At 45.1% G+C, this 25,115-nt stretch overlaps 1 protein-coding gene across 3 annotated transcripts in view; it reads right to left on the reverse strand.

The window, feature by feature from the left end:
• The window catches only part of vps13b (vacuolar protein sorting 13 homolog B), a 1,109,808-nt gene that overhangs the window by 21,212 nt on the left and 1,063,481 nt on the right, over nucleotides 1-25,115 (reverse strand). For all 3 annotated transcript variants that reach the window (XM_078541117.1, XM_078541119.1, XM_078541118.1), the window contains exons 53-55: nucleotides 14,566-14,693; nucleotides 7,862-8,061; nucleotides 3,635-3,753 (exon numbers count right to left, since the gene is read on the reverse strand). In XM_078541117.1, coding sequence (XP_078397243.1) covers nucleotides 3,635-3,753; nucleotides 7,862-8,061; nucleotides 14,566-14,693 — 447 coding nt within the window. The remainder of the gene's footprint in view (nucleotides 1-3,634; nucleotides 3,754-7,861; nucleotides 8,062-14,565; nucleotides 14,694-25,115) is intronic.

The following is a 25,115-nucleotide window of genomic DNA, read 5'->3' on the forward strand; positions in this document are numbered from 1 at the left end:
TTTGATTGACATTTTCAAGGTTTAAGGGAAACATGGTAGATAGAGAGAAATTATTTCCGCTGGTTGGGAAGTCTAGGATTGGGGACATAGTTAAAATTTTAGAGCCAGGCTTTTCAAGAGTGAAAGTAGAAAACACTTCTACACAAAAAGGGCAGAGTTTTTCACTGAGCGGGCGGGTGCACGCCCGACCTGCTCGAGTGCGAAATAGCGTGTGATGACGTCAGGCAAGCGCCACGGCTTTAGCGCAATATTTCGGTCGGCGGGCATGCGCTAAACTTGGAAGCGCGCCCACCGACAATTAAGGGGGCAATTAAGCCCATTAACAGTGCAATTAACAGAGCTTTTTTGTTGCCCATCCAACATTATGGCTGGCAGGGCAGGCGAATCAGCCAGGCGACCTTTGAATTTTTCAGGAAACCTTATCCATGGGCGGGGCTGAGGTTTCCGCAATAAATTAAAATTAAAATAATTTTCTGTGGACAGCATTTTCATTACCTACGTTTTCAGGTGACTGTTAATGAAGCTTGGACATTTTTTCCCAGTTTCTGTGACCTTTACTTTAGGTTGTGCAGGTCCTCAGCTCCCTGACGCAGTTCTCTGCCTTCAGGGAGCTTTCTGTGAGCGCTCGCCTGCGCCGACTTCAGCGCTGGCCCTCCTCCCGCCCCCACCCCAGCAGTGCTGAGCCTTTGAGCGCGTGCTTCACACTGGCTGGCCGTTAATTGGCCAGCCAGCGTGATTTTGCGGCCGGGGGCCGATCACAGTCGGCGGGTTCCCTGGACAATCCTGGACCTGCCGACTGCGACCGCTGAACTGAAAAGTCTGCCCAACGAGTGGCATAAGTTTGGAACACTCTTCCACAAACAGCAATTGATGACAGATTGTTCATTTTAAATCTGAAATTGATATGTTTTTGCTAACTAATGGTATTAAGGGATATGGGGCAAAAGCAGCTATATAGAGTTAGGTCACAGATCAGCCTGATCTCCTTGAATTGCCGAACCCAGGCACGAGAGGCTGAACGGCCCATTCCTCATCATATGTTCTCTAGTTCCTATAATAATGCTGAAGATAATTTTCCATTTTGTCCAACGGAGCATTTTTTTAAATGTAAGTCCTGGGTTGATTTTTAACCACTGAAGCACCAAGCAACAGATAAATGTAGATTTTACACTTAAGTGCGTAATGAATCAGGGTTCAATAAAAAAAAAACCAGTGGGTCTATGAAAGCCTTCAGCACACTAATTAATGCTTCCAAGTATCCTAACTCACCCATCCAGTTATATTCTGAACATCTCCAATACCTTTGTTTCTAGTGATGTGTTTGGCAGATTCTTCCAAACGTTTTTTCTTCATTCATTTACAGAATGTGGACGTCATTGGTAAGGCCAGCATTTAATGCGCATCCCCAATTGTGGTGGTGAGCCCATGTGGTGAATGTACTTCCAGCATGATTACATTCTATGGTAGCAGTTTGGCACAACTGAGTGGCCATTTCAGAGGGCAGTTAAGTCAACCTGTGGGGTCTGGAATCACATATTGACCAGAGCAGATAAGGATGGCAGATTTCCTTCTCTAAAGGGTATTAGTGGGTTTTTATGACAATCTGGTCACCATTTCCAATTCTAGATTTTTATTGCAGATTTATTTAATTAACTCACTTTAAATTACCAACTGCCATGATAGGATCTGAACATACGATTATTAGTCCAGAATTCTGAATTACTAGGCCTGGAACATAACCACTATGTTACTGGAGCCCCTAGGTATCAACCTTTTGATTGAAGGAGTTGTTCCTGATATTTACTTTGCAATAATTTCTATTTATGTCCCCTGGCCCTGACTTTCTATAATGAGGCTCCCTGCTGAACCACCTGCCTATGAGACAGTAAAGCTGGAGTTTCTCTAACATTTCCTCCTAGTTCATCCACTTTACACTAGGGCTCTGTCTCAATATGAAGATACATCAAGCAATTAGGGAGGCAAATGGTATGTTAGCCTCTATTGCAAGAGGGTGGGGGTGTGGTGGGGGTGCAGGTTAGAGTGCAAGAGTAAAGAAGTCTTGCAGCACCTATACAGGGCTTTGGTGGGACCACACGTGAAGTACTGTGTACAGTTCTAGTTTCTTTGCTGAAGGAATGATACACTTGTCCTAGAGGGAATGCAGAGAGGGTTCGCTAGATTGATTCCTGGGATGAGAGGGTTGACTTATGAGGAGAAGTTGAGTAGAATGGGTCTATATTCTCAGGACTTTTGAAGAATGAGAGGTGATCTCATTGAGACAAAAAGAAAATTGTTGGAGAGCTTGACAGGGCAGATACTGAGAAGCTGTTTCCCTGGCTAGATAGTCTAGAACTAGGGGATCATGGATTCAGAATAAGGGGTTGACCATTTAGGGCTGAGATGAGGAGAAATTTCTTCACTCAGAGGGTTGTGAATCTTTGAAATTTTCAAACTAGATGGCGGAGCCATTGAGTCTTCAAGGCTGAGCTGATAGGCTTTTGGGCGCTAAGAGAATCAAGGGATATGTGGAGAGGGCAGGAAAGTGGAGCTAATGTAAAAGTGCAGCCATGGCCTTATTGAAGAGCAGGCTCAGGCAGCCAGCCGTATGGTCCACTATTCCTTACTTTTTTGTCTTTGGCACAGTGGCCAGGAGGGTACATCAAGACCCGAGGAGATGAAACCTGGTTCCTGGTGGAAAAAGCTGCAGCAACACATCCTGCAACGTTTAAACTGCATGCATAGTTTTGGAGGTGTTGTCTGTCACTGTGCAGGGAAGACGATTGTTGCTATGAGACATTGAGGGGTTGGAATCTTTCTCATCTGCACGTTTCAAACGAGCAAGCATTTTACTATTTATTACAGCTCTAATATTACTTGATTGTTGTTGGACCCCAAGCTGGCTTTTGGTTTAAAAAAAAATTATTCCGCCTACCAAAAAATTATACACCAGAATCAATGGCAAACATTGCAGGAAAACAGTTTGAAGAAAATGTCATCTTCAATTGTCAATTTTAATCAGTTTGGGGTCTATTTTGACTTAATAAGATAAATATTTCCTTAGGGTTTTTACAAAAACCGTTACGAGGTTTATAGCATTAAGAGCCCTCCATAAATTGTGTGAATAGCATGGCTGTTTCTAGTGACAAAAAAATGGGGACTCTGCTAATTTTAGGTCACCACACAGGTCTCATGATGGCATTCAAATGGGCTATGTTCTACTGACTTGGAAATGGAGGTAAAAGGGATTAAAAGAAAAGATTTAAAAGGATGCATAAAGGAGTTTTAATTGCTTAACTGAGGTCCTAGTTCACTATTTGTATTGGCGGGAGAGCAAGTAACCAGAAGACGCAGATTTAAGATAAATAGCAAAAAAAAACCCAGCAAGGAGATGAAGAATTTTTTTATGCAGCAAGATGTTATGTTGTGGAATCCGCTGCCAGAAAAGGGTGATGGAAGGAGATTCAACAGTAACTCTCAAAAGGAAATTGGAATAAATACCTGAAAGTATTCAAAGAGCCAGCACAGGCACAGGGGGCTGAGTGGCCTCCTTCTGAGCTGAATGATTCTATCAACCTTCTTTTGTAGCTGGAATTATTTAATCTGTAATCTATGTGGAGTGCATGCAGGTAATTACCCATGAAGGCTGGTCAGAACAGGGCCAGCTCTACCCTCTGGAGCCATGGTCACGGTTAAGGTGCTGGAGTGATGACTGATATCCACATATACACAGCCGTAGCCAGGCAGAAACACCACCTGAGTAGAGGAAAGAAGGGACAAAATAAATTCAATAAAAAAATCCAAGTTTATGTATTCTTAAAGCTAAACCCTCCAGCAGTCAGCTAATCTGTCACGCATGCTGAAAATTGAGTTGGATAGCTTGTTTGCCTAAACATTATCTGCAGACATTATAAAGTGGTGCAAAACCTTTCACTACATTTCATGGTTGGCATTTAGTGTAAAATCATACTGATCCTAAACGGTATTGGTATTAATCTATATGTTTCACTCAGCAGAAACATGTCATCTTGAATGAAGGATTGGGTGAAGAAAACGTTTACATTTAAATAAAGGTTAATCTGTCTCGTTGTTCAAGCAGAAATCAGAGATTTCAAACAGAAATCGTTCAAATGGACGGTCCCTTAAGAGTACTACGGGGTCCAGTATTGAGTTGTATAGACCCACAAAGATTCAGGTCTGTGTTGAATTATCTAAAGCCAGCTAAAACAGGCACAGTATTACACTTGGCTTCAGCGTTCCTATGCTCGTGAGGTGCAGTGTGCAGCAAGGAATACAGAAGGAGAAAATCAACTTTGGTGACATTTTCCAATCATCAACCAGTGACGGAGGCTAAAAAGCCTTCATATTTTCACATCATCAAAGACGATCAGCCTCAGGTCGACACTCGATTGTCGAGAAGCTGATAACCACTTAGCTCATATATGAAAATAGGCAATTTTGGCAAAAATGGCAAACCCCAGAGCAGCTGCCATCTGTGGAATTATTTCCCATAATAAATCACTACTTTCAGGATAAAAGTGAAGTTAAAGTGGAGAAAACTAGGGAAAATCCCTCAGTGTTTCACTGCTCATTCAATTTAATTAAAAATAAACTCAACTCCATCAACTGAGTACCAGAACTGGATTTTGTTCATGTATGTCCAGGTTTTCCTGATTTCTATATCTGGACTTCCCAGACCCATGCTCCAGGCATGCCTCATCCAGACAATCGAGGATTCTCACATTGGATACCCAGGTATCTCCACTATTCATAGGGTTTATACTCTAGATTTTCCTGACTGATGTGCGAAGGCTTATCTCGTTGGCTCAGGGACTTCAGACTCCTGTGCACTCTAATGTTGACTCAGCGATTCTGGCTGAAAGGCTGTCAGGACCACCTTGAGGCCTAAAGCCGACACCAATAATATGATGACTGGCCTCAAGAGATGCCGTGATGCCATATCATTTTAGCATGCGCCCTGTGAAAATTGAGCCTTGTGCAAATAAGTGTGTAGGAGGAAGCCCTTCAGAAGTCTGGCGTGGCGATTTTAAAGGTCTGCTGCTCAAACCTTAAAAGATGTACCGCTTGAAAGTAATAGAGGGAATTCAAAGTAATTGATTCCTTTAATGACTCAAGGTATAACTTGTATGAGTTTTCAATATTTCCAAAGGCTGTGTTAGGGATAGGGGAGGGGCTGGAATGGAAAAGTGGCAACACATTAGGGCCAAAGGTCAAGCAGCCTCAAAATGGAGTCCATGGGCAAAAGGCAGAGCAAGCCCGCCTCAAACATCTTGTTTCATTATCTAAAGAAGCTGATGTGCTCCTATATCAGGTGAGTGTCAGGTGGTGCCTGGCGAAGGGAGCAGCCATCAGACCAACGCTGTTGTCAGAGCCTGCATGGGAACAGATGTTTGAGAAGTGGGAGCCTTTAGAACGCAAGAAATAGGAGCAGGAGTAGACCACACAGCCCGAGCCTGCTCTGCCATTCAGTACGATAGTGACTGATCTAGGGTTTCAATTCTGTTTTCCCACCCACTCCCCATATATCCCTTAATTCCCTGAGAAACCAAAACTTCTGTCTATCTCAGCCTTAAATGTATTCGACAATGGAGCATCCACATTCAAGTCCTAAATTATCAGCCACTTATCCTGAGACTGTGCCCCCCATGTTTTAGATTCCCCGACTACCGGAAATAGTCTCTCAGTTTCTACCCTAACAAACCCCTTTAGAATTTTGTAGGTTTTAGTGAGATCGCCTCTCATTCTTCTAAACTCCAGAGAATATAAGACCAATTTACTTAGTCTCTCATCATAGGGCAGCCTCATCACCCTAGGGATCAATTTAGTGAATCTTCACTGTACTGCCCCCAATATAAGTATATCCTTTCTTAAATGTAGAGATCAAAATTGCACGCAATATTCCAGATGTGGTCTCATCAAAACCCTGCACAATTGTAGCAAAACCTCTTTATTCTTGTATTCCAATCTCCTTGCAAGAAAGGCCAATATGCATAGCCTTTAAAGAATATGACTTAACCAACTGTGCAATGGTTCGCAGATGGCTCTGTCAGGAAGATATAATGTCATTGGAATTTATTGTAAAATAGTGGTAGGGTGTGTGTGTGTGTGTGTGATTAATTTGATTAAAGGCAGCTGGTCTGAAGGCTTTGATGTATTAGAAGATGAGCTAGGTTTGAAATGTTAAGTAGTTAAACATTGGGGAAGTTTAGAATGTAAGGGGTAAAAGAGCATTTGCATTTTTAAATAAACCACCTAGATTGTTTTCAAAGGAGGGGTGAAATGTGTTACCTAGCCAGGTGAAGTTCAGAAACAGAGTGTTTATTTTTCTCAAAGATTACTGGTAAAATTGATACTATAATAAATCTTTATGATTAGGGAGGTAAAGTCCAAAGGCATAGTGAAACAATGGGAATTTGCATTCAAAGGAGAAAATATGTGCAAAGGAGAGGAGGCTGTGTATAAAGGCAGGCATAAGATCTAACAAGTGTGAAAAGCCTTCAGCGTCTATGCCTCAAGCTGCTGTCTACAAAGAGCTGAAATTAAGAAAACTCACTTTGAATTGGACTGTTCAGGGTATCATGTTTCTTTGCCTAGGTCTTTTAAAATCCAAGTGCTTTACTGTTGCCTTAACAGAGGTGCAACTGGGAATCAGATTAATTAGGGGACTTAGAAGTTATTATAGTACTAATTTGTAGACATATGTGTTGCTTAAAATCATTTCTCTTATTAATAAATGTTCAAACTAGTTTTGTAAAAACCTATAAGGCTCAGTGGCCATATTACTACTGAATTCAAAGCAAGTATCCCGAAATATACAAACTGCAAAAATAGTTCTGGCAGTTGTCTCAGGTTTCCCTTTGGGATTAGAACAACTCAGCACTTACCATCAGCTGTGCCATAACAGGCTCAAAATCTCTATCAATGTGTTGTCTGTCAACGTGAGGCACATTTAATGCTTTTCTGTGCCAAGTCTTCATACAACCTCACAGCTCTTTCGCTGCACTCATGCATGCCTCGGCAGCACTTAGTCAAGATGCAAAGCATGGTTGAAAACTTTGTTACACTCACATCTTCCAAGAGTTTCAAGCATGAAGCCACACATGCATGGTCACTTAATGACACACAAAACAAGCCTTAGATTGTGCACATTCAAACCGTCACTGACTCCCCGTACTTCGTCAATGTATTGAAAGTGGGCAAACATGTCATGCTAATCCATGAGAAAGGACATGGAAGCATTGGTCATGATGAATGACAAATCAGTCATCAGCTTGATCCCAATAGGGAATTCAGGAGAAACTTCTTTATCCAAGGAGTGGTAAGAATAAGGAACAAGGAGTAGTTGAGGCAAATAGAATAAATACATTTTAGGGGATGTTTCCCCTCATGGGGAATCTAGGACTAGATGGCACAGTTTAAAAATAAGGGGTGTTCCATTTAAGACAGAGATGAGAGAAATTTCTTCTTTCAGAGTGTCGTTAATCTTTGGAATTCTTTTGCCCAGAGAGCAGTAAATCTGGGTCATTATCTAACTTAACCTTGAATATATTCAGACTTTTGACCTGCAAGAGCATTAAGAATTATGGGGGGTGGGTGGTGGGGGTAGGGGTGGGGTAGGAAAGTAGATTTAAGGCCATAACCAGATCAGCCTTGATCTTATCGAATGGCGAAGCAGGTTCGAGGGGCTGAATAGCCTACTCCAGCTCCTATTTATTCTGCAATTATCTGCACGGGAACACAACAAGCCAGAACATAAACCTTTTCCATCACCCGAACTGGAAAAAATATGATTATATGACAGGTAAACACAGGACAATGATAAAACAAAGTTGTAACATCTCACCTGAGTCCCAGGACTATTAAGATCAATGAGATCGCTCCATTCCTCAGAGAGGTCAGATGGAGATACCAGGCTGAGGTGGATACTGGGGAAGTGCTCTTCAGTTTTGCAGTCAGGGAAGTTCCAAACTTGATGATAAAGCTCATGATGAACTGAAGACTCACCGGGAATTTTTCGACAATGAACTGCACACTTTGGGGCATCTAAAATACCACAAAAAAATTCAGATTTAGTTATAGACAAATATGCTATGCATTTAAGTGGAAGCTAGATAAGTAGAAGAGGCAGAAAGGAATAGAGGGATACGATGATCGGTGAGATGAAGTAAGGTGTGACGAGGCTTGTGCGGAGTATCAATGTTGACATGTTGGCCTGAATGGCCTGTTTCCACACTGTAATGTTTATATATTCTAAAACTCATTCAGAGAAGCAGTGCAAGATTGGGGAGTCAAGGCGGAATTTTCTGCTCCTGTTTGCATCAGCGTGTTTGGCAGCGTAAGCATAAAATATTGAGAGATGGTCCTCGTCTCATTTCCCAGTGAAGTAAATTCAGGACATGATTGTCCCCTCCCCCCATCAGTGGCGGGACGCATTTCCCCCTGTCCAACATCGGGAACTTAATTTTAATGTATTTGCATCTCCTTATTTTGCTCACATGCTGGGATCAAACCACCCCCCCCAACCCCTCCCAAGGCAGCACCAACTGATGGAAGTACACAAGCACATACCAGGGAGGAGCGAGAGCAAGGGAAGTGGCCGCGCACTTGGTAAAGTTTGTCAAAAGTGAGCAAACTTCCACAGCTGAGACCGTTCGCCAGCAGCTCATTTGACAAGCTTGGAGTCGAATTTCTGAAGCATTTCTGCCCACTCAAATAACGTGAAAGCATGAATTTGCCACCAAATGCTCCAGAACTTTCTACCCAAGGGATACAAATTAATGAGTTTTAGAGGGCTGCAGAACAACTGGACAACTGGGCAAGCTTCCCTTGCAAAAGGTGGGCATAGAACTGTGACAGATGGAGGTGCTTGCAATGTATTTATTCAGGTTTGGAACAGTAACCCTTATGGTTCAAGCTAACAGTGCAGTCTTGCAGTGCAGGTTAGGAGAATGCCTGCGCCTGAGCTGAGAGCACAGCATACAGTCGAACGTCCACCAATCAGTCAAGTAGAGTGGGGCGGAGGTGGGTGGGGTTTTGGGCAGCCATGAAGCGCACTATGCATTGGCCATTCAAGTGGTGGATGCAGCTGGAGCCGGAGATTTAACCAAGAGAGGTCCTTAGGAGACATATGTTAACGCTTGTGTCTCTCTCTCTCTCTCTCTGATACTTTGATACGTTTTTTATTTGTTCATGGGGTGGGGGCACTGCTGGCTAGGCCAGCATTTATTGCTCATCCTAACTGCCCTTGAGAACGGAATGGCTTGCCCATTTCAGAGGGCAATTAAGAGTCAACCACATTGCTGTGGATCGGCAGATTTCCTAAAGGACATTAGTAAACTAGGTGGGTTTTTACGACAATCAACAATGGTTTCATGGTCAGCATTAATGATCATCGGATTTTTATTGGGTTCAAATTTCACCAACTGCCATGGGAATTGAACCCAGAATCCCGGAGAATGATGCTGGGTCTCTGGATTATTAGCCCATTGACAATACCACTACGCCACCACCTGCCTGCTGCAGGAGAACATCATGGAGCCTGGTGATCTAGCTGTATGCCTCATGGATTACGGGGAGCAGAGAGAAGAAGAATGTGATAGAGGCGCCCGGCTTGGCAAAGGGAGGAGCACCTCCCTCAAGAGGAAGGGCAGCAGGGCCTCCTCCGGATGCAGCTGAAGATCCACAGTGAGCCGTCGCTCGTAGGCACCTCGGTAGACCCGGGGTCCATAGACGGCGCTTGTCTTTCCTGCAGGTGAGCGAGAACCAGTGTCGCCAAAGATTGCGCACATTTAGGGAACTGGTCAGTTACATATGCCACCTGCTGCAGGATTTGGCGCCACGAGAACTAGGAGGGCATCTAATGCCATTGGCAGTGTAAGTGACCACGGCGCTCAATTTTTACGCCGGTGCTTCCTGCCAGGGCTTTCACAGGTGACCTGTGTGGGATCTCGCAAGCCTCCACCCACAAGTGTATCCAGGAGGTCACGGACACCATCTTCGCAAAGGCACAGAAATTTGTGCATTTCACCCGGGATCAGGAAAGCCAGGAAGCAAGAGTGCTGGGATTGGCCCAGATCTCATGTTTCCCACAGGTGCAGGGTGCCATCAACTGCACTCATGTGGCACTTAGATCTCCGTGGCAATAAGCAGTCTAGTAAGTCAACCGCTAGGCCTTCCACTCGTTGAATGTTCAGCTGGTCTGCAGCCACAACAAATGCATCACGCACGATATCCCGGAACTGTCCACCACTCCTACATCCTGAACAGATCTCAGATCCCTGACATCTTCCAGGGGCCACAGAGGCTGCAGGGTTGGCTCCTTGGGGACAAGAGAGAGAACATGGCAGCCTCAGGCTGCAGCAGAGAGACGGTATAATAAGGCTCATGCCGCAACCCAGACTTTGATGGGGAACACGATTGGCATTTGAAAATGAGGTTCTGGTGCCTCAACAGATGTTGGAGAGCACTGCAATACAGTCCCCAGATGGTGTCACGCCTCATCATAGCTTGCTGCGTGCTACACAACCTGGTGCTGCAATGGGGGAAGGACCTGGCTGATAAGGAGAAGGAAGAGCTGCATTTCTCATCTGACGAGGAGGACGTCGAGGGGATGAGGTTCCAGAAGGTGAGGATGCCGTCAATAAGGCTATTGCACTGGCCAGATGAGGCAGGCATGCTCATGAGGCCCTAATAGCGCAAGATTTGTGGAGGATGATGGCGAGATGCAGTGAGGACACTCCTGACATCCTCACATTGCATCTGTGAACGTCTGACACCTGTGTGACTGATGGCAGCACACATACCCTCAGTACGCAGGCTCATGTCATGGAGATGCAGTAAAGGCCGTAAAAGTCGCAAGATTTCAGGAGGATGATGATGACACGCAGTGAGGATACTCTATAGATCTTCACATTGCATCTGCGAACATCTGACTCCTGTCTAGTTGAGGACAGCTCACTTGCACTCTACGAACAGGGCCATATCATGGGGACACAGCGGTGATACATTAACAGCACCTGATCTTTTGGCAGCCTTCATCGCCTGTCCCTTTCAGGGCCACACTGTCACTGGTCACAGATGCTGAAGAGATGGGGAGTCAGCCCCACAGAGAAAATCACAAAATTCAATGACATGTGCTCACGGCATTCTGGCAGCAATGACAAGCCACATCGAGGTGCAGGCATTACAGTTGTTTTGAGTGATTGTGAGGCTGGACAATCACTTTGCTCTGAAGGTTACACACTGCACAGGGAAGAGGCCCTGGACTGAAACACTAGCCTCATCTTGTGTAGGAAACAAGGTTTCACATCTGAGTGACACGAACACTGCTCATCATAACAAGGCACCACAGACAAGGAGACATTCTTGAGAGTTTATTTACAATCGCGAACGTTACACACAAGTGATTAACGCCTGTGCCCACAACTGTGCAGCTACATCTTCTTAACATTCCTAACCCTGCTGCTGCATCTTGGTGTTCCCCCTAGATCCACAATGGAGGTGGAGGCAGCCAGCTGACTGATATGCCCTGTCTATGATGACCTTGGTGGGCGTCTTCTGGAGGGCCAAGGCCTGGAGGGTCCTGGCCCGCTTTTGGGGTACTGTGGTGTGGCATTGGCACTCTCATTGGCCTGTGGAGCTGGAGCTGCAAGGGTCACAGGAAGAGGGGAATCGGATGGACCGGGCACTCCCAGAGTCACCTGGGTGGATGGCCCCGGGGTGTGCACCTGCTGAACCTCCTCCCTATGGATACCTGAGGGCCCATGGCTGACTCCTTTGGAGGAAGGGGCAGCTGGGGTGAGCTCGAGATGCCCCGCACTCCTCTCGCGTTGACACTGATGAATGCCAGCAAGTGCCTCAGCAATGAAGTGCAACTTCTGCATCAGTATAGGACCAATATCCTGGACCAAGGTCTCCATGGCGGCCGCTATCCTACTGGTGTTGACCTCGGTGCATTGGCATGCCGGCGCTATCACCTCAGCCTGAAGGCAGACTGACTCCTCCATTGTGCTTTGCAATCTGAGGAGTGCAGTAGGCATCCCTTCCTGATGTTCCCAAGTTCATCTTTGCAGCTCCAGCAACTGAGGTAGAACTGAGTCCAGAGGCTCGTCATCTGACTGGGACTCAGCAGATCCCTGGCCTCCAGCTGTACTCCAAGTGCCAGCACCCTTGGGTTTCCCTGCCTCCGCCTGCTGTGGATCAGACAGTGCAGTGTGCACACCAGATTGTGACCCTGAGGCTAATCTAGAACTAGGTCCCACCGAGGTGTGTGTCTCTGCGCTGGTGGAGGGTGTGGGTGAGTGAGCGCTGTGACGGGACTTCCATTGGTGTGTCTGCGGATTCCTCTTCCGTGGCGTCCTTGGGGCTGGAGTCGATGACCTGGTTCAGCTGCTTCCCAGCTGTGCCTGAGAGAGAAAAAGAGAGATAACTAGTGCATGGCAGGGCACTGCAAAACAGGAGAGGTCACCCACAGTATGGTTGTCTGCTGGATGTTGCTGTGCAGGATCCTCACTTGGTTGAGCGCCACTGACCTTACCGTCTGTGCAGGAACGGTCCACATCCTTGCCAGCCAGCTGGATGGCTGTATTTTCAAAGGCCATGAGGACCTTGATGTCCAGCACTCCACCCCCAGTCTGGGACGTCTCCCTCTTATTGTGGGCTTGTTTATCCTGCATGGAGACAGATGGAGAGACTGTAAGCGAGATGCCTGCCAGGCCAGATGAGAAGGATGCCTGGCATGTGTGGCGTGTGAGTGGTGCCATGAATGATGTGAAGACACGATGAGCAAGGGAGATGAGGGTGTTTGTGAGAGTCAGTGGTGATGTCCCTTGAGCTGTCAGTGAGTACGAACCTTGTGGATGTGTGATGGGTTTGAGAGTGTGTGAGTGGGAGTGATGAGAAGAATCACTTACCCTGGCGGAATAGAGGAGATCATTCGTTCTCTTTCGGCACTGGGTGGCTGTCCTCTCTTGGAGGGCACTGGCACTCGCCACCACCACTGCCTCCCATGCTGGTTTGGTGAGTTTGGTGGCTGGTGTTTGCCCACAGCTGGGGGTAGAGGAGTTTGCAGCGGGCTTCCACTGCGTCCAGCATGTGCCTCAGAGAGGCGTCACTAAATTTGGGGGCTGCCGTCTTCTTTGCTTTTGGGGCCATCTGACGCTTGGGGCAGTCCTGGTCTGTAGACATGAAGGAGGCTGGGCTCTGGTGTGCTTTAAATATGGCGACCGGAGTGAGGAAGCGCTGAGGTCACAGCGTGGCGGGCAAATCCGGACCCGCCTGCCAGCGATCCGGCGTGTTTTCCATGCGTGAATTAATAATGAGGCGGGACACACCGGGAAGCAGACGATAAGGTACGAAAACGACCCCCCCATTGTGGCCAGCTGGGAAAACGTCCTTTTACACGCTCGCCACTACACTTGGTGCAACTCAGGGAAAATTCTAGCCTCAGACAGTATGGTGAAAGAACTGATACCTCCATTGTTCCAGTTCTGGATGACTGGATAGTATTCCTGTAACAGCATAATGGAGTTTCTACCCCTTACCACAAAATCTAAAACTTTTAATATTGCATAGCTTTATGCCCATGAAGGCACCTCACAGGTCCATGGAAACAAGAGCACGCAATGGCAAGCATGAATATAATTCACACACCAACTGATTTTATTCCATTATAGGTGGCTCTGAATCAACAGAATCTGATAGGAGGCGTGATAGAGGCATCCCAACCTCTGGGCCAGAAGCTCTGGATTCAAGTCTCACTTGTTGGCCACGGAAAGTGCGTTTGTGACGTGGTTCAATGGGCCAATAACAGCCTGATAATCCTTCCAACGACCTCCCCACTATTCCCCAAAGAAAAAAAAAGGGTGAAGATATGCTAAAAAAAAATCAACAGAATTACACAGAACTTTACAGCAGAGAGACCATTCGGCCCAGCAGGGCTATGCCAGTGTTTATGTTCCACATGAGCCTCCTTCCACCGTACCTCAGCTCACTTTATTGACATATCCTTCTTTTTCTCATTTTTAAAAAAAATTATTCGTTCATAGGATGTAAACGCCACCAGCAAGGCCAGCATTTATTGTCCATCCCTAATTGCCCTTGAGAAAATGGTGGCGAGCTGCCTTCTTGAACCACTGCAGTCCATGTGGTATAGGTACACCCACAGTGCTGTTAGGGAGAGAGTTCCAGGGCAGCGACAGTGAAGGAATCGTGATGTATTTCCAAGTCAGGATGGTGTGTGGATTTAGGGGAACTTATAGGTGGTGGTGTTCCCATGTATTCGTCTATCTTCCCTTTGCGTGTATCCATGCTATTCGCCTCAACCACTCCTTGTGGTAATGAGTTCCACATTCTGACCACACTCTGAGGAAAGATGTTTCTCTTGAATTCCCTACTGGATTTATTAATGTCTATCTTATATTTATGGCCCCCAGTTTTGGTCTCCTCCACATTCTTATATTGAAGTTAAACTGGTTGTCTCAAAGAATCAAAGTACAAAGCTTAAACAAATAGTAACCACAGTTCAGAGATATTAAATCAGATTTCTACCTTTCATATTTTCTTTCATCATGATTGCAACAGGGCATCTGTTGTGAATGATCATTCGAGGACTGGAATCCTCACTGACAGTTATGTAGGTGACACCGAGGTATTCCTGATAAGTCACCACCACGGCTCTGAAACAAAGAAGATAGAAGAGGGATAGTAGTTTACAACCAGCTTTTACTATGTACTCCGTTAAACAATGTAAATTATTTAAAATTGAACTGAAAGAACAAAATGAAAGACGCCTACATGCTGGTGGGTGGGGCAGGGAGTGAGTAGGCATCAGCCTCTGAACAAGTAAGGCCAAGTCAAAGACTGGGGTGGGACTGTTCATCAAAATTAACCAGAACACTATTGTCAGTAGGTTGTGGGTTCAATCCCCACTCCAAAAACTTGAGCATAAAATCCTTGTTGGCACTCCCATTACGGTACTGAGGGAGTGCTGAACTGTTCAGATGAGACATTAAACCAAGGCCATGTCTGCTCCCTTGGGTGGACACATTTCAAACATGTCCTGGCCTATATTAATCCTCCAAGCAAAGTAACCAAAAAATAAATTCTGATTATAATCACATTGTTGTTCATGGGAGCTTGCTGTGCATTAATCAGCTGCCAGGTTTTTTGCATTACAGCAGTGACTTCATTTCAAAAGTACTTCATTGTAAAGTACTTTTGGATGACTGGAAGACATGAAAGGCACGAGACAAATGCAGATCTTTTCAATATCTTCCGACTGGTGTGACTTACAGCATTTTTCTCTTTTTCTTCTTATCTCAACTTTCGTTTTAGAAGCCAAAGTCAAAGTGTTTCAGAAACCTAGCTGTGCAGTTAGTAACCTAAGCGCTCTGCCAGTCCTTCAAACATGAACAAAACAGCTACAATATCATCATTCTAGATTCAAGATAAGAGCAATTAAATCACTTCAGAAAACAAAGATGTACAGACTGCTGATCACAGCCAATGTCCATAAACTCCAAAACAGAAGACACTTGAGATCCTCCATGCAAACTCCATAAGGGCGACTTTAACCCTGTTCCATGGAAACTGGGCTGTAGGGCACTTAAAATCGCTCGTTGGGTGTCCCCGCTAATTGCCCAAACCGATTTGCAAATTTTGGCTGCAGCATGTTCTTCTCAGTTGGTGATAATCAGCAGTCCTTTTTTTAAATATGCAGGTCGGACTCAGATAAGGCCATTGGGGCTCAATAAGGCCAACGGGACTCAGGTAAGGCCAACGGGACGCAGGTAAGGCCATTGGGACTGAGAGTGCTTTTGAAACTGTGGGGAAGGGGCTGCGGTTTGCCCACCAGTACCACCCGGCGTGAAGTGGAGACAGAAGAGGCATCAATAAAAAAAGGTCAGGTGATCTTATTCTATCTTTGGGATTCTGCTTTTGTGAGCCCTGTGTTTGGGCCACAAAAGGGAAGCTATAGCCCCTCCCCTGCCCCTGTGCTCCTACCAGACTTTGCATTTCTGCTTACCAGCCAACCCACCAGTTTTGGGTATTTAACTAGGTGGGGTGATACAGATAAGGTCATGGAGTTAAAATCTCTTGGGTTTCATGTTGTCAACATCAGAGCAGTTTAGCACCCACCTCGGCTCTGTGCCCAAGTGATTCCTACTCGGAGTTAAAATTGCAGCAAACATATCAGCAGTAAATTGTACAGATTATCTGCACAGCTGGAAAACAGTCTATAAAGTCAATACCTTCAGGTCACAAACAAAAAGTAGATGCAGCATTATTGCAGGGGTCTGCCTTTATTTTCTCTGCATGTGTGGTACCCTCCACAAACTTGAGCTTATCATATCATAGAACAGTTACAGCACAGGAGGAGGCCATTTGAGCGAATGCATCCCTGCCGGTTCTCTGCATCCCATGAGGTTCACCTCATCCCACTCACCTGCCTTTTCCCCATAGTCCTGCAATTTCTTTTTTCTTTCTCCAGATAATGGTCCAATTTTCTTTTGAAGGCTTCCATTGAATTTGCCTCCACCACTCTCTCGGGTAGTGTATTCCAGGTCCTAATCACTTTTTGTGTTAAAATATTTTCCTCAAGAATCTGTAATTCAAAACTTTGGTGCCTGTAACCTAACTTGCACCAAGTCATGTTCACCAAACTTCCCTTTACTCTACTACATTGGCTCCCAGTCCTAGAGCAACTTGATTTCAAAACTGTAATGAAGTCCCTCCATGGCCTCACCCCTCCTTATCTCTATCTCCAGTGTTACACAACCCCAGGACTTTGCAGTCCTCCATTCTGGTTTCTGGTGCATCACCGATTTCTTTCACTCCATTACTGGTGGCCATGCTTTCATCTGACTAGGCCCTAAGCTCTGGAAATCCCTCTCTACACCTCTTCTCCTTTGAGCTGCTCTTTAAAATCGACCTCTTTGACCAAACTTTTGGTCACCTGTCCTAATGTTTCTTTATGAGGCTGAGTGTCAAATGGTGTCTGTCAGCATTGCTTTGAAGCGCCTTGGGACTTTTTTATTATGATCAAGGCGCTATACAAGTGCAAGTTGTTGCTGCTTGGAATAAGACAATTTATTTGAGGAGAGGGCCTGGAAGATGTCAAGAATGTACCGTGCCAGAACTGTGGAGGATGGTGGCAGCCCTCTGTCTTGTAGGACGATGGTTTGCGATGGTGTTAAGCATCGCTCAGGAGTTCCACTCTGACATGACAGTCTCTGCCACATTTACGACAGAAGATGACAGCTGAGAAGGTGCACAATTCACTGGCCTGTTTTCTCTGGGCCCTCGCCTTGGCCAGCTGATCTTTTTGTTTCTGCTCACCTCTTCCAATGCCCTTCCATACAGTCAGCTTCCAGAGGTCACGGCTGTCCGTGACTTTCACTCAGGTGTTAGCGACAATGTCTGCCACCTTCAGATCTTGCTTGCAGATGTCCTTATGGTGGAGGTAGGAAGCTCAGGAGGTCATGACTCAGCGGCCAGTTCACTGTACAGAAGGTCTTTGGGTATACGGCCGTCATCCATCTGTTGAACATGGCCAAGCCAGCGCAAATGCCGTTGGCTTAGCAATGAGCATATGCTGATGTAATTAGCACACTCCAGGACCTCAGAGGTGGTGACCCTGTCCTGCCAGAAGATGCCGAGGATACAGCGGAGACAGCAAAGGTGGAAACTGTTCAGCCTTTTCTCCTGCTTAGCATATGTTGTCCAGGTCTCACCCAGGAATTCGCTGAAGATGCAGCCTTGGTAGACTTGCAGTTTGGTGTTCTCAGTCAGGTTGCTGCTGTTCCATAATCTCTTATTCAGTTTGGACATCACAACTGTAGCATTTGCCATTCATATATTGATTTCAACATCAAGTGACAGATCGCTGGTGACTGTGGAGCCTAGGTATGCGGAGCCTAGATATGTGAAGCTATCAACAACCTCTAGTGTCACATTGTAAATGCTGATAGATGAAGATACGGCAACACCCTGGACCATAACATTGGTCTTGCTGCTGCTGATGGTCAAACAAAACTCTTTACAGGCGTGAGAGAATCTATACATTTGCTGTTGAAGACTGCTAAAAGGTGTGCCAATGATTACTGGATACATCTTTGCCAGAATATCCATCCCAACCATTTTCAGCTGCTTCATCAATGACGTTCCTTCTATCATAAGGTCAGAAGTGGGGATGTTCACTGATGATTGCACAATGTGCAGCACCAATCGCGACTCCTCAGATACTGAAGTAGCCCACGTCCAAATGCAGCAAGACCTGGACAGTATCCAGGCTTGGGCTGACAAGTGGTAAGTAACATTCACACCACACAAGTGCCAGGCAATGACCATCTCCAACAAAAGAGAATCTAGTCATCGCATCTTGCCATTCAATGGCATTACCATCGCTGAATCCCCCACTATTGCCATTCTGGGGGGGTTACCATTGGCCAGAAACTGAACTGGACGAGCCATATAAATACTGTGACTACAAGAGCAAGTCAGAGGCTAGGAATCCTGTGGCGAGTAACGCACCTCCTGACTCCTCAAAGTCTGTCCACAAGGCACAAGTCAGGAGTGTGATGGGAGACTCTCCACTTGCCTGGATGAGTGCAGCTCCAACAATACTCAACAAGCTTGACACCATCTAGGACAAAGCAGCCTGCTTGATTGGCACCCCTTCCACAAACATTCATTGGCAGCAGTGTGCACCATCTATAAGATGCACTGCAGGTACTCACCAAGGCTCCTTAAACAACACTTTCCAAATCCACAACCGCTACTATCTAGAAGTCCAAGGGCAGTAGATGCATGGGAGCACCACCACCTGGAAGTTCCCCTCCAAGCCACATATCATCCTGACTTGGAAATATATCGCTGTTCCTTCACTGTCGCTGGGTCAAAATCCTGGAACTCCCTCTCTAACAGCACTGTGGGTGTACCCACACCACATGGTCTGCAGCGGTTCAAGAAGGCAGCTCACCACCACCTTCTCCATGACAATCAGGGGTGGGCACATCCCATGAATGAATAAACAAAAATGGTCTTCTATACAGGAAATGTTAGAGGGCATGTGTCTTGGAATCAAAAAGGTAACAGGTTCATTAGCAAAGAAAATAGCTCCTTTGAAAACAAAGGCAGAGGAAATCATCCCCAATTGCAATAAACAATTGGGGAGATGTTGAGATACCTTGAGTTGTACTTGAGGTTGAACACCGTTACCAAGGAAGCTCTGGACACTATATAAAAGCCTGCTTGTCACAGTGAAGTAGCTTAGCAAAGCTACTGACTCACTTGCCAGGGGCAAAACTCCAGATGCTGGTGCTATACCGCCTGAATTCACCAAACATGGGAAATCAGCACTCTTGCAGCATCTGCACAAATTTCCCAGTCTCTGCTGGAAGGAGAGGTCAGTGCCCCAGGATATACGTGATGCAAAGATTGTGACCCTGTACAAGAACAAGGGTGACCACAGCAGATGTAACAACCATTGAGGCATCTCCCTGCTGAACATGGTGGGAAAAGTATTTGCCTGTGTTGCCCTTGTCAGACTGCAGGTCCTGGCTAATGCATCTACCCTGAATCCCAGTGTGGTTCCAGAGCTGGAAAATCTATAATTGACATGATCTTCTCAGTCCTACGGCTGCAAGAGAAATGCCATGAACAAAGGAGACCATTGAATATTGCCTTCATCGAGCTCACCAAGACATCTGGCCATGTAAGCAGAGACAGTCCATTTCAGCTGCCGGAGAAAAGTGGCTTCCCGCCAAAGTTGCTCATTCTGATCTCCTCTTTCCATGGCAACATGGTGGGCAAGGTCAGCTATGACGGGGCAACATCAGAGCCCTTTGAGATCCTCAGGAGGGGTCAAACAGGGTTGTGTTCTGGCACTGACATTTTCTGGCATATTCTTCTCTTTGCTATTGTCATATGCCTTCAGGTCATCTACAGAGGGTGTATACTTACATATCACAACTGACAGGAAGTTGTTCAGCCTTGTTCACCTGAAATCCAAGATAAAGGTGTGCCACATGCTCATCAGAAGTTGCTCTAGACTGACAATGGCGCACTAGCATTCCCTACCTGAGGAACACCTTCAGCGGAAGATGAGTTCACAGCTATAACTTCCCAACAATATAAACTACATTGAATTTACAGCTTGAAACAAGTGATTCGACCCAACAGGCCTATGACAACGTTTATGCTCCACACAAGCACCCCCCCCCACCCCACCTTAAGTCATTCAGAATGAGCTCAGATTTTAAGCCGAGATAGGTCGCTCTTCTAAGAGCAGAGGTTCAGCGGGCAGGTTAGCCTGCAGTACTCTTGGGTACCTCTAAATGAATCACTGCCATGGGTACACAGGCAGAGATCTGGCAGTAACTGAGTCATAGAGTCACAGGGGTCTACAGCACAGAAAAGGGCCCATCGAGTCTGCGCCAGTCAAACAAGTACCTAACTATTCTAATCCTATTTTCCAGCATTAGACCCATAGCCTTGTATGCCATGGCACCGCAAGTGCACATCCAAATACTTCTTAAATGTTATGAGGTTTTATGCCTCTAACACCCTTTCAGGCAGTGAGTTCCAGATTCCCACCACCCTCTGGGTGAAAAAATTCTTCCTCACATCCCCTCTAAACCTCCTGCCCCTTATCTTAAATCTATGCCCCCTGGTTATTGATCCCTACGCCAAGGGGAAAAGTTCCTTCCTGTCTACCCTATCTATGCCCCTCATAATTTTATACACCTCAATCATGCCCCCCCTCAATCTCCTCTGCTCCAGAGAAAATAAACCCAGTCTATCCAATCTCTCCTCATAACTAAAACTCTCCAGCCCAGGCAACATCCTGGCAAATCTCCTCTGCACTCTCTCTAGTGCAATCACATCCTTCCTATAATGCAGATTCCAGAACTGCACGCAATACTCTAGCTGTGTCCTAACGAGCGTTTTATACAGTTCCAGCATAACCTCCCTGCTCTTATATTCTATGCCTCGGCTAATAAAGGCAAGTATCCCATATGCCTTCTTAAACACTTTATCTACCTGCCCTGCTACCTTAAGGGACCGGTGGACATGCACACCAAAGTCCCTCTGATCCTCTGTATTTGCCAGGGTCCTACCATTCATCATGTATTCCCACGCCTTGTTTCTCCTGCCCAAGTGCATCACCTCACACTTATCCGGATTAAATTCTATTTGCCACTGATCAGCCCATCAGACCAGCCCGTCTATATCCTCACTATTTACCAACCCACCAATTTTCGTGTCATCCGCGAACTCACTGATCAACCCCCCTGCATTCAAGTCTAAATCGTTTATATATACCACAAACAGCAAGGGACCCAACACCGATCTCTGTGGAACCCCACTGAACACAGGCATCCAGTCACAAACACCCCTCAACCATCACCCTCTGCTTCCTGCCACTCAGCCAATTCTGGATCCAATTTGCCAGATTGCCTTGGATCCCAAAGGGCTCTTAAATTCGCTATCAGTCTCCTATGTGGGACCTTATCAAAAGCCTTGCTGAAGTCCAAGTAGACTATGTCAAATGCATTGCCCTCATCTACACACCTGGTCAACTCTTCAAAAAATTCAATTAAATTGGTCTGACATGACCTGCCCTTAACAAAACCATGCTGACTGTACTTGATTAATCCCTGCCTCTCCAAGTGTGGATTAATTCTGTCCCTCAGAATTGCTTCCAATAAGTTCCCCACCACTGAGGTTAGGCTGACTGGCCTGTAGTTCCCTGGTTTATCCCTTCCTCCCTTCTTGAATAGTGGTACCACATTGGCTGTCCTCCAGTCCTCTGGCACCCCTCCTGTGGCCAGAGAGGTATTGAAAATTATTGCCGACACGGCTTAGATACCCTCCAGGATGAAGACCAACACGTGGGAGAGAGTGGATGGGAATAAAATCTGGGGTTGATAAAACTTGGTTAAAAAAAGTTGTTATCCATATTTTCTGTATTTTATGCTCTTTTTGGGTCATAAGCACTCACATACTAGCTGTGAAGATGAGTGGTTAATGACGGGCACTCTGTGGTCTCAGTCAGCAACAGGTACCAAGGCTTGTCAGATGCAGCACCCAATCCCAAATTTCCTCGTTGCCCTTCTTTGCTGCCACTGAGTACTGCAAACCGATGAACAGGCTGAAATCTGTAACTAGATGTCAGAGAAGTTTGGGATTCACAGCCAGATTTTCCCAGTCAGTGGAATGGCACCAACTGCCTCAGTTGCCTCCCATACTGCTCCAAGATTTATGCGCTTCATGATTAAAAATATTAAAAATTTTAACTGCTGCAACCTCCCTAAAAGAAGATCTGAAGAGTTCATTAAAAACAGATGTAAGATAAGAATAGGATAAATGTAGTGTTTGTCTCAGTGCCAAACATGTGATCCAACCTGATACAGTTAGAGTTTGAGCAAACCCTGATACTATTATAAGATACTATGCAAGAGAAAAAAAAAGTTTCTGGAAATCTTCTTGGCCTGCAGATGTCCTTTAGTGCCTAATGTTGAAGATACAATGGGATCTCTAAGAAGTCCCATTAGCCAGTTTTTATGAAATCAATCGGTTTCTACAACTTGTCATCCTCGGCTTTAATTTGGGACAGTCAAGTTCGAATGTCAGTTTATTTATTTACAGTGTTCATTATAAGATCATACAGCATAGGACGAGGCCATTCGGCCCAGTGTGCCTGTTGGCTCTTAAGACAAAGCTATCCAATTCTTTTTGAAAGTTGCTATTAAATCTTTGTCCACCATCCTTTCAGGCAGTGTATTTCAGATCATAACAAGTTGCTCTATAGAGAAAAAAAAATTCTCCCCAGCTGCCCTCTCTTGCTATTTGCCTTACATGTGTGTTCTTCAGTTACTGACACTATCAGTGGAAATAGTTTCTTGCTACGCAGTTTATCAAAACCCCTCATAATTTTGGTTCTTGATTTTAAAAAAACAGAAAGATCCCTATTTGTACTGTTGGCTTTCAGGTCAATGACCTTTTGTCAGAACCGTTCTGGCGATGGGGTCATCGACCTGAAATGTTAATCGTTTCTCTTTCCCTCGACGCTGCCTGACCTGCTGCGCGTTTCCAGCATTTTCTGTTTTTATTTCAGATTTCCAGCCTCCATAGTAATTTGTGTTTGTGTTGAAAGAGGTCGCAAAGCTGCTGAAAGCAGTCTTTCTTAATGTAGCAGATGGGGAAAGCTGCAGCATCATCATTAAATGTTTGAGCCAATGAGCTAAATCTTAACTCAGAAAATCTTCCAATGCGACATATTACAAGGGTAAGTTCAAAGCAAAAAAAACACTAAGACAACTCATTAACTTATGCCATTTTTATGTAATGTGCGCACATTTGTAATATTACATCTTGTAGATTTAAAGGGTTTATCCAGACCATGTGATTAAGCAGGTGCAAAACCTCCTGTGGATGTTTTCTTTTGAACACTGAATTTCCTCCATAATTTTATCTTGGAAAATTAAACATTCATCCCCTTTGTGATGTCCTATAGCCTGTCTGCCTGTATTGAAAAGAAATCTGTGCGATTGTAAGATGAGAGATGAAAAAGGGATTTGGGAAGATTCATTTTTTAATCGTGAATTTTCACCATAGAACATGCTTAGAAGTTATTTTAGGGAGCTACATGCTAAGCAGATTTATTTTTTGAGAGTGTTTAAATGTTTAGACATGTATTATATCACTATTTTGCTCTGCTGCTTTAATTTGCTTCTGTGCGTGAATCCTTCTGTGAAACACAACTTTTAGTTCAGACTGAAAAAATATCAACCCAGTGTTTTTCATTCCAGTGGCGAGATCAGTAGGATATGGAGCCATCCCATAATATTTACAGTGTCTAACCCAACGATACAAGGGTGTATTGTTCATCCTGTAGCACGCTGTTCTCTATAGATCATGTCATGTTTTACATAGGATTACGCAGGTTATACAGCATAGCGGCAGGCCATTTGGCCCAACTAGTCCATGCAGGCATTTATTCTCCACTCAAGCCACCTTCCATCTTTCACTATCTAAATCTCGAAATCTATCCGTGTATCCCTCTACTCCTTTCTCCCTCATCTGCTTATCCAGCTTCGCCTTAAATGCACCTACACTTCTCGCTTCAACCACTCCCCGTGACAGTGAGTTTCACATTCTCACCACTACCCGGGTAAAGACATTTCGTCTGAATTTCCTGTTGAATTTCATGGTGACTATCTTATATCGATGACCTCTAGTTTCGCTCTTCCCCACAAGTGGAAACATTCTCTGTGTTCACTCAGTCAAAACATTTCATGCTTTTAAAGGCCCTCAGCCTTCTCTTTTCAAGAGAAAACAGACCCAGCCCTTTCATCCTCTCCTGATAGTTATAGCTCTGCATTTCTGGTATCATCCTTGTTAATCTTCTTTGCACTTGCTCCACTGTCTCTATATTGTTTTTAATAACATGGCGGTTGGAATAGCAAGTACAGGTTTGTTTACAGAAGCCATGAACATTGAAATGAGCATAAGTAAAGAGTTCTAAGGATAAGCTTGTTTCTTGATTCTCGTGGAAACTCTATTGCAATTAAAAACAATGAATATAATTCTTGCATTATGCTATTGCAACATCCTGAAGTACTTTACATAATTATTTACTTTTATGAGTGCAATTACTATTATGCAAATGTGAGCTCCTTGAAAAGAAAAAAAATGCAGGAGCGTGGAGGGTGTGAGCGGAACTAACTGGATTGCTGTTTCAAAGGTACAGCACAGGCACATTGGGCCAAATGGCCTCCTCCTGTGCTGTATGATTCTATGTTCCTGCAAATTCAGACATTTCTCAGTGAATGACTAATGTGAATTACATATTACATAGGGGCAATGGTGGTGTAGTGGTAACATCTTTGGACTGGTAATCCAGAGGCTTTGGGGACAGGCATTCAAATCTCACCACGGCAGCTGGTGGAATTTAAGTTCAATTAGTAAAATCTGGAATTGAAAGCTAGTCTTAGTAATGGTGACCATGAAACTATCATAGATTATTGTAAAAACCCATCCGATTCACTAATGTCCTTTAGGGAAGGAAATCTGCCACCCTTACCTGGACTGGC

Source organism: Cetorhinus maximus, chromosome 4 (genome assembly GCF_964194155.1).
Source record: "Cetorhinus maximus chromosome 4, sCetMax3.hap1.1, whole genome shotgun sequence".
NCBI lineage: Eukaryota > Metazoa > Chordata > Chondrichthyes > Lamniformes > Cetorhinidae > Cetorhinus > Cetorhinus maximus.